Consider the following 12,221-nt stretch of genomic DNA (forward strand, 5'->3'; position numbering starts at 1 on the left):
TCACCCCGCACGCTGTAACAGTGGCACATCCCGTGCGGCATAATATTTTGCTGTGCCGGAGCCGGAACGTGGGCTGGGGGCAACTGCAGCCGCATTTGGCACGCTGCAACAGGGCAAGCCTGACACACCCCTGGCCTGACACGAATAGTGCATATGTCGGGGGCGGAGCCCCCGGAAAAACTTTGGGGATGAAAGATGCGGCGGCAGCGGGTTTCTGAAAATTAAAGATGCCTGTTTTCGGAAATCTGTCACTGGCGCCGCGCCTGCCTTCTTAAGATACGAGCACTGCGAAAGACCCCCCAAGATCCCGTGCGTTTTGGCCGAAATTTCAAGTTAACATCACAAAACTTTCGTCCGCCAGAGGCCTTTTTGGGCAAATTTCGTTCCGAACGAAGGAAGATACGAGCGCTGGGTTCACTTGGCGGAGTGGTCGGGCAATCAGCGGGGCGTTGGCCTTGGCGTTGGCGTCGTTCTGAACGGAGAGGTATCTGTTGTATGTGGCTGACTGTTGTCAGTACCAGGGGGGCCATACTTGGCAGCTTGGGGTTGTGCGGTGTACGATCCTTCAAACTAGCCGCGTGGCAAGGCGGGTGCCGCTCTATGTGAACGGCAACCAAATTTTGCAAGCGAGTCTGCGGTGTGGTGCTCTCAAGGGCAGCAGAGCGCTGCTGAGGCTGTTTCCGGTGCCAATTACGCGCCGGAACCAAATGCATTGGCGGTACCTCGGTACCGTACAAAGCATGGTGGTGGCCGTGCCGGGGCACGGGGGCTTGTGAAGCACGCTAGGAGGACACAGAAGTGTAATAGGTCGGCGCTGCTCAACGCCTCTTCGTCCCATTGGCTTGTCATGTTACAAGTAGTTACCGGTCTGTATCTTCAGCATATCACAAAGCCCCATGTCCAAGGCGATAGAACTTTTGAGTTCAAGCGTACGTACTGCCACAGCCAAACCGTTATCCAGTGATAGCTGTACATACCTTCCGCAGGTCCTCCACAACATGCAACGCGGTGGGTCACAACGTCTCTCGACGGGTCAACTCCCCTTTACCTGACTCACTAGTGCAGCAGCCGCGTTGTCACGCACTGCGAAGACACCAGCGACCAGCGGCACCGATAGCGGCTCCGGGGTCACGGTGCCGGCACATGCCGGCAGGTCACGAGCTCACCGCATCTGCGTGGGCATAAAAGATACACCTTCATTACTGACTTCGGTGGATGAGATGGATCCCTTAAATCTGGCGGGCATGCCTCAACCGTACCAGATGATCCCTCCGCCTCTAGTTGCCAGCCAGCCCAGACACCCGCGACCCTCATAAGCCCACCTTGTTGCGCACGGCCGCAGTCGAGGTCTTCAGGCCGTGCACCTTCTGCTTCTCCGCCTCCCGCACCAGCGCAAACAGCCCCGGCGACTCCTCCGCCTCCTCATAGCCGCTCTCCGCGATTGCCTCTGCCGGTCCTGGGCGCTGCCCCTTGTCGGCGGGCGTGGGGGTGCCCTCCGGCGTGATCAGGTCAATGGGCCCACTCTGCGCCGGGTACGCCGGGTGCGTTGGCGTGATCAGGTTGACGGCCTCCGATCCCGCAGGCACACGGGCACCGCCGAGGCCGCCCGCAGCGCGCAGAGGCGGCTGCGGTGAGGTGAAGTCCTGGCGCGCCTTCGTGTTGCGCGCCAGGGCCGCTGCTGACGCGGTGGTGGTGCGGTTGAGCAGCAGGATGCCGCTGGCGGCGGGGGTCCTGCCGGAAGCGCTGCCAGCTGCGCCGGCGCCGATGTAGGCAGACGACACGGGCGTGCCAGTGCCGTCGTCCATGCCGGGGCTGGGGCAGGTCACGTCAGAGCGGGCGGGTCCGGCGTAGGGGCTGCCCGCGGCGCCGCCCATCTGGTCGGGCATGCCCGAGGTCGCGGTGTCGGTGCGGCCGCCGCCTGCCGCCAGCTGCGCCTGCAGCTGGTTGCACATCTGCTCCAGCTGGTGGATCTGTATGTGGCATGTCCGTGACACGGTGTGTGTGTGTGTGTGTGTGTGTGTGTGTGTGTGTGTGTGTGTGACAAGTTCCAGCAGGGTTCCTAAGTCCTGCCAGTCCAGAACGCAGGCACGGTCCAGCAACTCCACCCCTTCCGGCAGTACACGCACCAGCTTGTCCTTGAGCTCCAGCTGGCCCTTGTGTGTGCTCTCCATTCGCTTGTTGTCCGCCTCCAGCTGCTTCAGCCGGTCCTGCATCACACCACACCACCAGAACCAGGGCAAGCACCATGAGCACTCTCTACGCGCACCCAACACGGCACACCGTACTACATGTAAGATGCCGTGCATTCTGACCTGCATCGCCTTGCTGGCATCACGGCGCGGGGCCACGTCCCGCTCAATCTGCGCCTCCAGCCGTGCCACCCGCTCCGCGGACTCGCGCTCCACACGCGCCAGCGCCTCACGTAGCTTCTCCGCCTCGGCGGTGGCGCGCACCGCGCTCTCACGCGCATCGCTCTCGGCCTGTCGCAGCCGGTCGCGCTCCTCCTGCACGTGTAGGTGGCAGCAAACCGCAGCCACTTCGTAAGGTGCAACATGCTTCAACCACACATCCAGTCTGCAAAGCAGGCACAGCCGGACCTGGCTGGGCGAGGCCCATGTCGCACCTGCAGCCGCGCCAGCTGCTCCTCTGCTAGGGAGTACTGCGCCTGCAGCCGCTCGCAGTTCGCCTGCAGCGGCTCCAGCTTGCGCGCCGCAGCCGCCTCACTGGCCTCACGCGCCTCCGCCAGCGCCGCCAGATGCGAAGCCGCCTGGCGGCTGGCCGCCGCCTGTGCCTCCGCCACCTCCTGCCGCAGGCCCTCAGCCTGTGCTGCGGCAGCCACCTGCGCCTCCGTGGCCCCAGCGTGATCTTGCCGCAGCACCGCCACCTGCTCCTGCACCTGGCAGAGTTGTGCCGCGGCGGCGTCGCGGGCCTTCTCGACTGACTCCAGCCGTGCCGCCAGCTCCTGCTGCAGTTGTCTGCTCTCCTCCCTCTGGCGCTCTGACTCTGCGACTGCCGCCTGCAGCTCTTGCTGCAGCTTGTTGCTTTCCTCCTTTTGGTGCTCGGCCTCGGCAACAGCAGCCTGCAGCTGCTTCTGCAGGCCGGCGGCAGCAGCCTCGGCCGCCACCAGGCGGTCCGACAGCCGCTCCATTTCACCGCCCGCCTGCTCCTGCTGCGCCGCCGCCTCAGCCTCCAGCGCTCGCACCCGCTCCTCCTGCCGTGCTGCCTGCGCCTCTGCCCGAGCTAGGCTAGCCTGCAGCGCCGCCAGCTGCGCCATTTTGCCTTCCAGCGCCGATTGCGCTGTGTCCAGCTCGGCGCCACTGCCCACCAATTGCTGCCACAGCTCTGCTGATCGCACCTGCGCCTCCTCCAGCTTTGCCTCCAGCTCTGCCACACGTGCCTGCGCCATTGCCAGCTGCCCACGCAGCTCTGCTTCCCGCCCCTCGGCCGCGCTCAGCTGCTGCACCTTCGCCGTCCCTGCCTCATCTGCATGCACCAGGCGCTTTTCTAACTCCGCAAGTCGAACCTCCAGGCCAGAGGCCTCACCCGCAGCAAGCCGGGCGGCGGCGGCCTCCGCACGCGCCGCCGCCAGCTGCGTCTCCAGATCCTGCACTTGCTGCAGCCGCTCGCCGGCACCGGCCTGGGCCACCGCCAGTTGTCCCTTTAGCGTCGTCAGCTGCAGCGATGGAGGAAAAGACGAGTAGACGGTCACGTCTCACACAGACTGCAATGATGTGTCCATACAAATGCCATGGCCTGTATGCACGCACCTGTTCACGGGCCTGCACCGCCTGCTCCTGCGCGGCCGCATGCTGCGCCTGCAGCTGCTCCGCCAGCGCCTTCGCGCCAGCCAGCTCTCCCTTCAGCGCCGCCTCTGCCACGGCCGCAGTGGTGGCCTGCGACCGCACCTCCGCCACCCGCGCCGCCGCCGCTTTGGCCTCTGCCTCCGCGGCTGCCACGGCACGCTGCAGCTCGTCATTGCTGCTCTTGAGCTCGGCGACCCGCTCGCGGGTGGCGGCGTGCGCCGCGCGCTCCTGGTCCAGCGCCGATTCGGCCTCGCGCTGCTGCCGCACACTGCGGTCGGCCACCTGCTGCAGCTCGTTCACCACCTCCGCCAGGCGCGCCTGGTCCTGCTTCATAAGGTCCAGCTGGCGCTTGTAGGTCATCAGCTCCTGGTTGCCCTCCAGGTCGGCCAGCCGCTGCTTCAGCGCGTTATTGATGGCCTGCAGAGTTAGGTTGAATGTGAAGTTGCAAAGTGCGATCAGCCCGCTCAAACAAGATGCAAGCACGGCCCTTGGCGCGGGGGGTCCTCATCCGCGCGCGTGGATATGCACGCACCCCGCCCTTGCCGCACCTGCAGCTCCTGCAGCTGGCGCTGCAGGTCCTCAGGGCACGGCGGCGCCAGGCGCTTCGGCGCGGGGTTGGATTGCGCGTAGGTGCGCACGTTGCGGGCGCGCTGGGCGAACATGAGCGTGTCCTTGGTCACAGCCACGTCCGCCTGGAAGCTGCTCACTGCGGAGCGCAAGCGATTTACGAGGTTGAGGTGCGTGAGTCGATGGCTGGAGGCGGCATGCTACCTATTTTTGCGCTAAGCTTGTGCAAGGGGACACCGTCCTGGCCTCGGCCTGTGCTGCTGTCTTACCGGTGGTGATGAGCGCCACCCGCGCATTGTTGGGGTCCAGGCCCTCCTGCAGCACCTGTGGCGGCGGAGCACATGGCGAGGGCGGCGACAGTGGTACAGTGTCATGGATCTGGGTATAATGGAGACTGCGGGTAACACATATGTGAAGAAGCAATCGTGCGACTTGTGCTCTCATGGACTCCAACCGCTGCCATCTTGCCTTGGTGAGCAGTGAGTCCCGGTATGGAATGTGCGGCGCCTGCGCCGACATGTTGCACACCACGCGGCCCAGCGCCGAAAGCGACCTGTTGATGTGCACAGTCTCGCGCTGCTGCTCATTGCTGCTGGCGTGCGAGATGCTCTCGCTCCCCGCCAGGTCCACCAGGTACAGGGTTCCGGACAGGCCGCGGCCGTCGGCGCCGGCGAATGGCTGCACCACCTGCAGCCGCACGAACGCGTGGCTGCGGCTGCTGGTCTGGTTGCGCACGGTGCTGTCCTGCGCGCGCAGCTGCAGCGCCGCCATCACCAGCTGTACAGCCTCGTCCACTGCGAGCCGCCACACGCGAGCACATGCACTTTCGGTCAACTTTGTGCAAGAGACTCGCACGGAGGGCAGCAGCCTGCTCGCCCGGGGCAGCACCCATTCCACCTACTGCAGCTCTGACACGCAGTTTGCGCACCGGCCATGCCCCACCCACCCGCCCGTCCGCCCCGCCGTGCCGCTCACCGCTGGCCACCGCGTGGGACTTGTGGACGTAGAAGTCAGGCATGCCGCGCTCCAGCTTCTTGCGCGCGGGCCCCGCCGCGTCCAGCAGGCTGAACAGTTCCTCGTTGTACACCTCGAACACCGACATGCAGAGCTGGAGCACGAGGTCGAGAAGGCGGGCGTGGAAGGCATTCAGTGCAGAGCGGGTGACACTGCACTTCAAGTGCTGCGCCAATGGTTCTAATGGCTTGCGTGACACGAGGCACAGCTCCCCACCTGCGCGTTTGGCGTGCCGATGAAGAGCTTCTCGTTGATGTGGTACAGCGCCAGGTGCAGCAGGCCGTGTACCTGTGCGGCGGCACCAGCACCAGAACACGTATGGACTGCATGAAAGCAAATGGTGTTGCGCTATGTGCAGCCGCATCGCACAAGCCCAACATGACCTGTCCCATCCTCGAGCAGTTGTGTTCCACCCTCACCACCACCGCCCCTGGTCTGGCTTCCACTCTTGTCCTTGGGTGCGTTGAAGACGAGCCCCGTACCCAGCGCTCCGCCTCCCTACGGCAAGCCCTCCGCCCCACACGGTATATGACGCCCCACCCCGCCGACCTGCTGCTGGTCCGACTCGTTGGACCCAAAGATGGTGTAGGTCTTGCCGCTGCCAGTCTGGCCGTACGCCATGATGGTGGCATTGATACCGCCCATGAGGGCCGGCATCAGATCCTTAGCCATGGCTGCGTGGGATGAACGACGGGGGACACACGCACGTGTACATCAGCGCAGAGTCACCGTATGCTGGGTTGGGCGTTATGCGAACGAAACCCAATGTGCGCTGGACTGCACTGAGCTAGGATGCAAAAGCGCGCTTGTCGTAGGCTGCGTCCTCGCCCACGTGCCAACCTGCTATGCTACATGCAGCGTATACGACACATAAGAGAGGCGGTTGCTCACCATCAAAGACCTGCTGGTTGGTAGCCTCGGTCAGGAGCCCATCGAAGCTGCTGAACCTGTAATGATGGTAAATTTATGAAATGTTGGGCTTTGGCCGTCGTCCAGCCCGCAGCTGTGCATCTGTGGCATCCTGCTAGTCCAGTCTGCCCACATTCGCTTCGGTCTGTCCGCTCTCAGGCTATCTAGTCAGCCCAGACCCTATGGCATGTGGCTTGATAAACTAAAACGTTGCAAATCGCTCATCAAGCCTGTCCCCACCGCGGCCTTGGGTACGGATGCCCTACGCTCGCCACGTACCACCAGTCCTTCTCCTTCTCCTTCTCCTTGCCACTGAGGATGGACAGGCCGACCTTGCCGTCCCTCTCGCCCACGGTCACGGCCTCCCGATGCAACCCTGCGTATCGGGTCCAGGTAGGGGCAGGAGCTGACTGTCCGCCCCAGATGGAGAGGCGAAGGCCACAGGCGCTTGTCTCCCTGACCGCAGCCTTACCAGATTTTAAATCCTCCGTCATGACAGGCTTAACGCGTACAAACACCTGCGCACGCCGAAGCGAGGCGAGGAGAAAGGCTGGAACCCATGCCCACAGGACGCAGAAAAGACAGCCCGCTCCAGGGAGCGATACCCACCTTAAAGGCGTCCATGCTGCTAAGTGAGACACGCTTCTTGATAACAGTTGATGGCTCTGGCTCTAGAACAAGCGGGCGTGGGGGCTTCGCGCAGGTCCGGGCATAAGTTCCTCGCGACGACTGGGGCGGGGCCTCCGGGCTATCACTATCAATAGTGTTTAAGCGCCGGAAACTAGGTCCTGGGGTCTTAAAGTGTTTCATCAGTTCAGTAGAGAAGGAGCGGTGGCCAGGGCCATCGACGGTGTACAATAGGCTTTAGCTAATCGTATGAAAGATATGGTAATTGAGCTCAGATAGCTAAGCTGTTAGCTGTATGTGGGCTTCCAAGGGCTTTGGCTGTTGGGGGCGTCTGTCTTTGTGTGGATCGCGCGAAGACTCTCTGTTGCGCACAGGCAAGTCCAGGTGTGTAGGTAAATGCAATTTTATGCATATGTGTATACGCTGCTCAAACAGGTTGACATAACAGTGAAGGTGGTCGCCGGTCGTGGCAAACCCCGCCCGCAGTTGGGCCAGTTGGGCCCCCAGCTACGGCTCGGTGAGCCCCAAATACCGTACAGAGTTTGCAGTCAAAGTTGTCCCCAACTGCAGTCCAACCACTGACATGTCTTACGCTGCCAATAGCGGCTTGGACTCTTGCCAGGTCCCACATGCTGGAGGAACGTGCATGATATTACAAGTTTCCGAATTGGCTTCCAGCTCCACGGGGGCTCCCGAAACCCCACAGATTCACAGAGGGCTAACCGTCCACGGCTGTCGTCCCACATGTAATCTCTATCAGCTAACCGTGACGAAGCGCTTTCCGCAAACGCACCGTCCCCTCATGTAGACAACCGTCATGAGACTGTCGGTTCAGACAGACAACCATTAAGACTGGAATTCCTCAGTCCTATGTGTCGGCACCATGCTCCAGCATACCAGCCTAATGCAGTGTCCAAGGTTCAGAAACTTCGAGGCGCTGTCGCCACAAGTGAGGGTTACACACTGCAACACTGCGCATTGCATTACGCTGTCGGGAAGGCGAAGCTGCCACCCATATGAGGCGGCGCGGGTGGCGGCGTGGGTGTGGAAGGCAGCGCCTCGGGAGCCAGCGGTGGTGGTGTGTACGCGGGCGGCGCCGCGGGCGGTGGTGCTGGCGATGGTGCGGGCGCGGGCGGTGGTGCGGGCGGCGCCGCTGGCGGTGGTGCTGGTGGTGGTGCGGGCGGCGCCGCTGGCGGTGGTGCTGGCGGCGCCGCTGGCGGTGGTGCGGGCGGCGCCGCGGGCGGAGGTGCTGGCGGCGCCGCGGGCGGTGGTGCTGGCGGTGGTGCGGGCGGCGCCGCGGGCGGAGGTGCTGGCGGAGGTGCTGGCGGCGCCGCGGGCGGTGGTGCTGGCGGCGCCGCGGGCGGAGGTGCTGGCGGTGGTGCTGGCGGTGGTGCTGGCGGCGCCACGGGCGGAGGTGCGGGCGGCGCCGCGGGCGGTGGTGCTGGCGGCGCCGCGGGCGGAGGTGCTGGCGGAGGTGCTGGCGGTGGTGCAGGCGGCGGCGCCAGCACCGCCGCCTGCGGCGCCGCGGGCGATAGTGCTGGTGGCGCCACGGGCGGTGGTGCAGGTGCATGCTCGGCAGCTTGTGCTGGTGCCGGGGCCGGTGCTGGCGCTGAGGGCGCTGGGCCGGGAGGCGGCCGCGCAGCGGCAGCTTGTTTGGTGCTGGCCTGCGAACGGGTGCTGCCCTGGCGGCTCATGATGGGCTTCCACGCACGCGGCGTGTCTGCACCATCACTGGCGTCGTCTTCGCCTGCCGCCATCTTCCGCACCACGTCCTTGGCCGGCCGCATCCACGGCTCCACCTCCCCGTCATCGGCATCGTCGCCGCCCTCGCCGCCGCTGGCCTTCTTGGCGCGCGGCTTGGACGCATGCTCACCGCCGCCGTGGTGGCTGCCCCTGGCCGAGCCCTTGCTGGTGCGGCTGGCGCGCTCCTCGCGATCCAGGTCCGCCCCCTCGGCAGCCGCCTCCTCAACCGCACCCAACATGCCGCCTTTGCCACCGCCGTCATCGGAGTCGTCATCGTCCTCCTCGGTAGTGGTGCCGGGCATGGGAAACCCATCGCCCCTGCCGATGACCTTCTTGGCTTTGATGTTGCCCGTCTTGGTCTTCAGCTTCTGCGTCTTGCTTAGCGGAGCCTCCGCCGGCTCGGCCGGCTCCGCCGAAGCGGCGGCAGCGGCCTTCCGCCGGCTGCGGCTGGCATCACCACCGCCACCACCGCCACCGCCCTCCTCGCCGCGACGGCTGCGGCTGCGGTCGCGCCGCTCACGGCGCGCCAGCTTGCCCTCCCGCTCCCGGCTGCGCAGCTCCCTTTCGCGGCTGCGAAACTCCCGCTCGCGACTGCGGTGGTCGCGCTCGCGACTGCGGTGCTCCCGTTCAAGGCTGCGGTGCTCCCGCTCTAGGGCGCGGGGGTCGCGCTCATGCCGGCGGCCGCCACTGCGCTCCCGCCGCTCCCTGCGCTTGCCATCTCGGTCACGCTCACCGCCCCGGCTCCGGCTGCGGTGCGGCGAGGCGTCGCGGTCGCGGTGGCGGCGGCTGTGGCTGCGGCGGCCGCCGTCTTTATGACTTGGGCGCTCATCGTGGCGGCGCCGGCTGCTGCTACGCTTACGCGAGGGGCTCTGGCGGCGCCTGCATTATGGAAAACATGGCAAGCATAGTCAGAATGCAGCAGGTACGATTGCTCTCGCCGATGGTTATGTTTGTTGCTTTGCAAGCCTCACCCACACTGCTAGTTAGGCCGGCGCCTGCCGCGCACGCTGCCGCAGACCGCGTCCGCCAAAGCCCCTTGCCCCCAAAGCGCACAAATCAAAAGCACACCTGCTGCCATCACGCCGCCGGTGCCGCTCCTTGCCATCATCATGGTCCCTGTCCCGGCTGCCACCCCTGTGCCGCGACCGGCTGCCGCCACGCCGCTTGGAGCGCTCCCGCTCCCGCCGCTCCGCCCGCCGCCGCCGCTCGCGCTCGCCGTCGCTGCTGCTAAGGCTGGGGCTGGCGCTGCGGCCGTCATGGCGGCGCCTGTGCCGGCTGCTGCCGTCGCCTTTCCCGCGGCCCTTGTCCTTGCGGTGCCGGCTGCGACTGCCGTGGCGGCGATCGTCACGGCTGCGCGGGGTGCTGACAGGCGTGGGCCGGCTGCTGCGGCTGCTGACGGTCGCCGGCTCACTGGGCAGCGAGGAGGCGGTTTCGTGGCCGTCAGCCGACGAGTGCCGCCGCCGGTGTGATCGCCGGCTCTTGCTGCGGTGGCCACCACCATCGCGCTCGCCATCGGCATGATGCCGGCTCTTGCTGCGCCGTGCCTTGCGCCTTTCATCATCCGGCTGCCGCCGCCGCTCGTGCCGTGCTGCCTCCGCTGACGACGGCGAGGAGGAGCGGCTGCGTGACCGCTCCTTGCCCTTCTTCTTCCTCTTGTCCTTCTGGCCCTTCTTGTCCTTCTTCTTCTTGTCCTTCTTCTCGCCCGAGTCCCGCTCGCTACTGCTGCTGCTGCTGCGGCTGCTCTTACTGCTCTTGCTGCTGCTGCGGCTGGAGCCAGCGGGCGAGGGAGAGCGGCTGCGGCTGCTGCTGCCACCACGGTCCTGCTTCTTCTTGGACTTGGATTTGCTCTTCTTCGGCTCTTTCTCCTTGTCCTTCTTCTTGTCCTTGTCCCGCCCCTTGCTCTTGCTGCGACCGCGCTCCCGGTCCTTGTCCTTGTCACGGCTCTTGCTCCGCTTGCGATCCCGGTCCTTGTCCTTGTCGCGGTGCTTCTCCTTCTCGCCCACGGCACGCTCCCTCTCCTGCTTCTTCTCCTTCTCCTTGGGTGAAGCGGTGACCATCACCTCGCTGGCGTTGTCGGCTCCGGGGCCACGGCCCTCGCCCTCAGCTTCGGCCTCAAATGCGTATTCCAGTGGAGCTAAGCCCTGCCTGTGGGGCATAATAGAAGGTAGGAGACAGCAGTACGTTCAAAAGTAGGCATGCTCTGGCAGCCCACGTTCCGGTAGCGAAAGCCCTGCAGCGATCCCGTGTGTAAAGGCCAAACCCCTCCGTTTTGCCGCCGCCCGCGGGTACGGCAGTGCGTCCTGCACGGCCCTAACCCAACCCTTCTCCCTCAATCCACAGCTGGCAGCTTTGCACTCACTCGTGCCCGCCAATGTTAACAACGCCCGTTATCTGGAAGTTGTTGCCTGCGATCAGCAGAGTGGCGGGAGGCGCTAGGCCGTGTCAGTGCCCCGCCACGTCGGTTCAAGCACACAAGACCTGCCCCCACATGCAAGTCCTTCACCACGCAAGTCCTTCACCACGTCACCGACGCACGCGGCCCCGCCCCGCCCAACGCCCCCGCCTCACGTTTTAGTAGCTCGCGTATCTTGTCTGCATCGCGCTTGGCTTTGAGCCTGTCCACTTCCTCGTTCACGTAGAAGTGGCGACCCGTCTTGTTGGCCTGCTTCACGTACTGCGGAGGAGTTACAGAGGTGCAGCCGAAGGCAGGATGGTGATGGTTGGCGGTGCCGGATGAATAAGTTTTGGGATCAAAACCGGGCGTTGGCAACAATGCGTACGGTCGTACGCGGAGGGCCGTGCCTGGGCGGCCCGGGCCCATTGCTTTTAGTTGGGCTGCTCACACCAAGCCTGGTGGCCCGGCTTTACCCCTCCCTCGTCCCTTCCCTCCCGCTACCTGTCTAGTCTTGCGCTGCATTGATACTCCCCTCCGATGCACTTACCACAAATGCGCCCTTCGCCTTGCGCTGTTTAAAGTACGGGTCGGTGGCCCGCTGCGCAAGGCCCTTGGAGTAGTCGCGCTCCGGGTCACTGCCGGGGTCGCTGTCGACCACCGCCTCCTGGTCGCTGCCGCCAAGAGCAGCTTTCAGCAATCCGAGTTGCCTGCATGAAGCGGCAAGGCAACGTCGTGACGAGGCTGGAGCGAGCGCGCAAGCTCGGTTGGCAGTTACGCTCGAAGGCGATGGGCGGGCCCCCCTGTACGCAAGCCCCCGCTGACACCCCAGACAGCAATAACATCCTGAATTGGCAGGTGGGTCCGGCACAGGTGCGCGCAGCACGCTTACTCGTCGTCGCTCTCGGAGGCCATGGATGTTTTCTGAGCGCTGCGCGCCTGCGTTGGCTCCGCTAACTCATGTGATTGCAGTGCAACCAAGCGCGGCAAATAATGTGTTAGACTAAAGTCTGGTTCAAAAGGAGCGACGCAAGAGGACAAAAGTTACGAAGTCGGGAAAGCTGCAAACGTAGCAACGTCAAATACTGTATACAGTACTGTATTATCTTGAGCCTATTGCTTATGACGTATAGCTCAGTGAAAAGTTTTGTTTGGGTGCAAGTTCT

The 12,221-nt window shown here is 64.5% G+C and overlaps 2 protein-coding genes across 2 annotated transcripts; both read right to left on the reverse strand.

The window, feature by feature from the left end:
* Window positions 1-838: 838 nt before the first annotated feature.
* CHLRE_03g173700v5 (uncharacterized protein) lies at window positions 839-7,309 on the reverse strand. Its single transcript, XM_001703241.2, has 16 exons — window positions 6,903-7,309; window positions 6,766-6,811; window positions 6,573-6,669; window positions 6,276-6,331; window positions 5,934-6,058; window positions 5,601-5,672; window positions 5,346-5,478; window positions 4,839-5,164; window positions 4,640-4,694; window positions 4,352-4,509; window positions 3,768-4,220; window positions 2,624-3,673; window positions 2,313-2,504; window positions 2,127-2,207; window positions 1,323-1,970; window positions 839-1,171 (listed from the first exon to the last, which is right to left on the reverse strand). Exons 1-16 carry the CDS (start codon window positions 6,915-6,917, stop codon window positions 1,163-1,165), a joined length of 3,516 nt encoding a protein of 1,171 aa, XP_001703293.2. The 5' UTR covers window positions 6,918-7,309; the 3' UTR covers window positions 839-1,162.
* A 251-nt stretch (window positions 7,310-7,560) lies between these two features.
* On the reverse strand, window positions 7,561-12,164 carry CHLRE_03g173750v5 (uncharacterized protein). Its single transcript, XM_001703240.2, has 6 exons — window positions 11,948-12,164; window positions 11,606-11,765; window positions 11,232-11,337; window positions 11,023-11,068; window positions 9,732-10,808; window positions 7,561-9,542 (listed from the first exon to the last, which is right to left on the reverse strand). Exons 1-6 carry the CDS (start codon window positions 11,968-11,970, stop codon window positions 7,904-7,906), a joined length of 3,051 nt encoding a protein of 1,016 aa, XP_001703292.2. The 5' UTR covers window positions 11,971-12,164; the 3' UTR covers window positions 7,561-7,903.
* Window positions 12,165-12,221: the final 57 nt, after the last annotated feature.

The sequence above is a fragment of the Chlamydomonas reinhardtii genome, chromosome 3 (genome assembly GCF_000002595.2).
Source record: "Chlamydomonas reinhardtii strain CC-503 cw92 mt+ chromosome 3, whole genome shotgun sequence".
Classification (NCBI taxonomy): domain Eukaryota; kingdom Viridiplantae; phylum Chlorophyta; class Chlorophyceae; order Chlamydomonadales; family Chlamydomonadaceae; genus Chlamydomonas; species Chlamydomonas reinhardtii.

Coding starts and splice junctions, on each gene's coding strand:
- CHLRE_03g173700v5 (XM_001703241.2), bottom strand. Junction 5,479..5,600: donor TCGGCACGCCAAACGCGCAG/GTGGGGAGCTGT, acceptor CTCGTGCTCCAG/CTCTGCATGTCGGTGTTCGA. Junction 2,208..2,312: donor ATGCCAGCAAGGCGATGCAG/GTCAGAATGCAC, acceptor GGTGTGATGCAG/GACCGGCTGAAGCAGCTGGA.
- CHLRE_03g173750v5 (XM_001703240.2), bottom strand. CDS start 11,970: ATGGCCTCCGAGAGCGACGACGA. Junction 10,809..11,022: donor GTTAACATTGGCGGGCACGA/GTGAGTGCAAAG, acceptor TATGCCCCACAG/GCAGGGCTTAGCTCCACTGG. Junction 9,543..9,731: donor CGGCGGCGTGATGGCAGCAG/GTGTGCTTTTGA, acceptor TCCATAATGCAG/GCGCCGCCAGAGCCCCTCGC.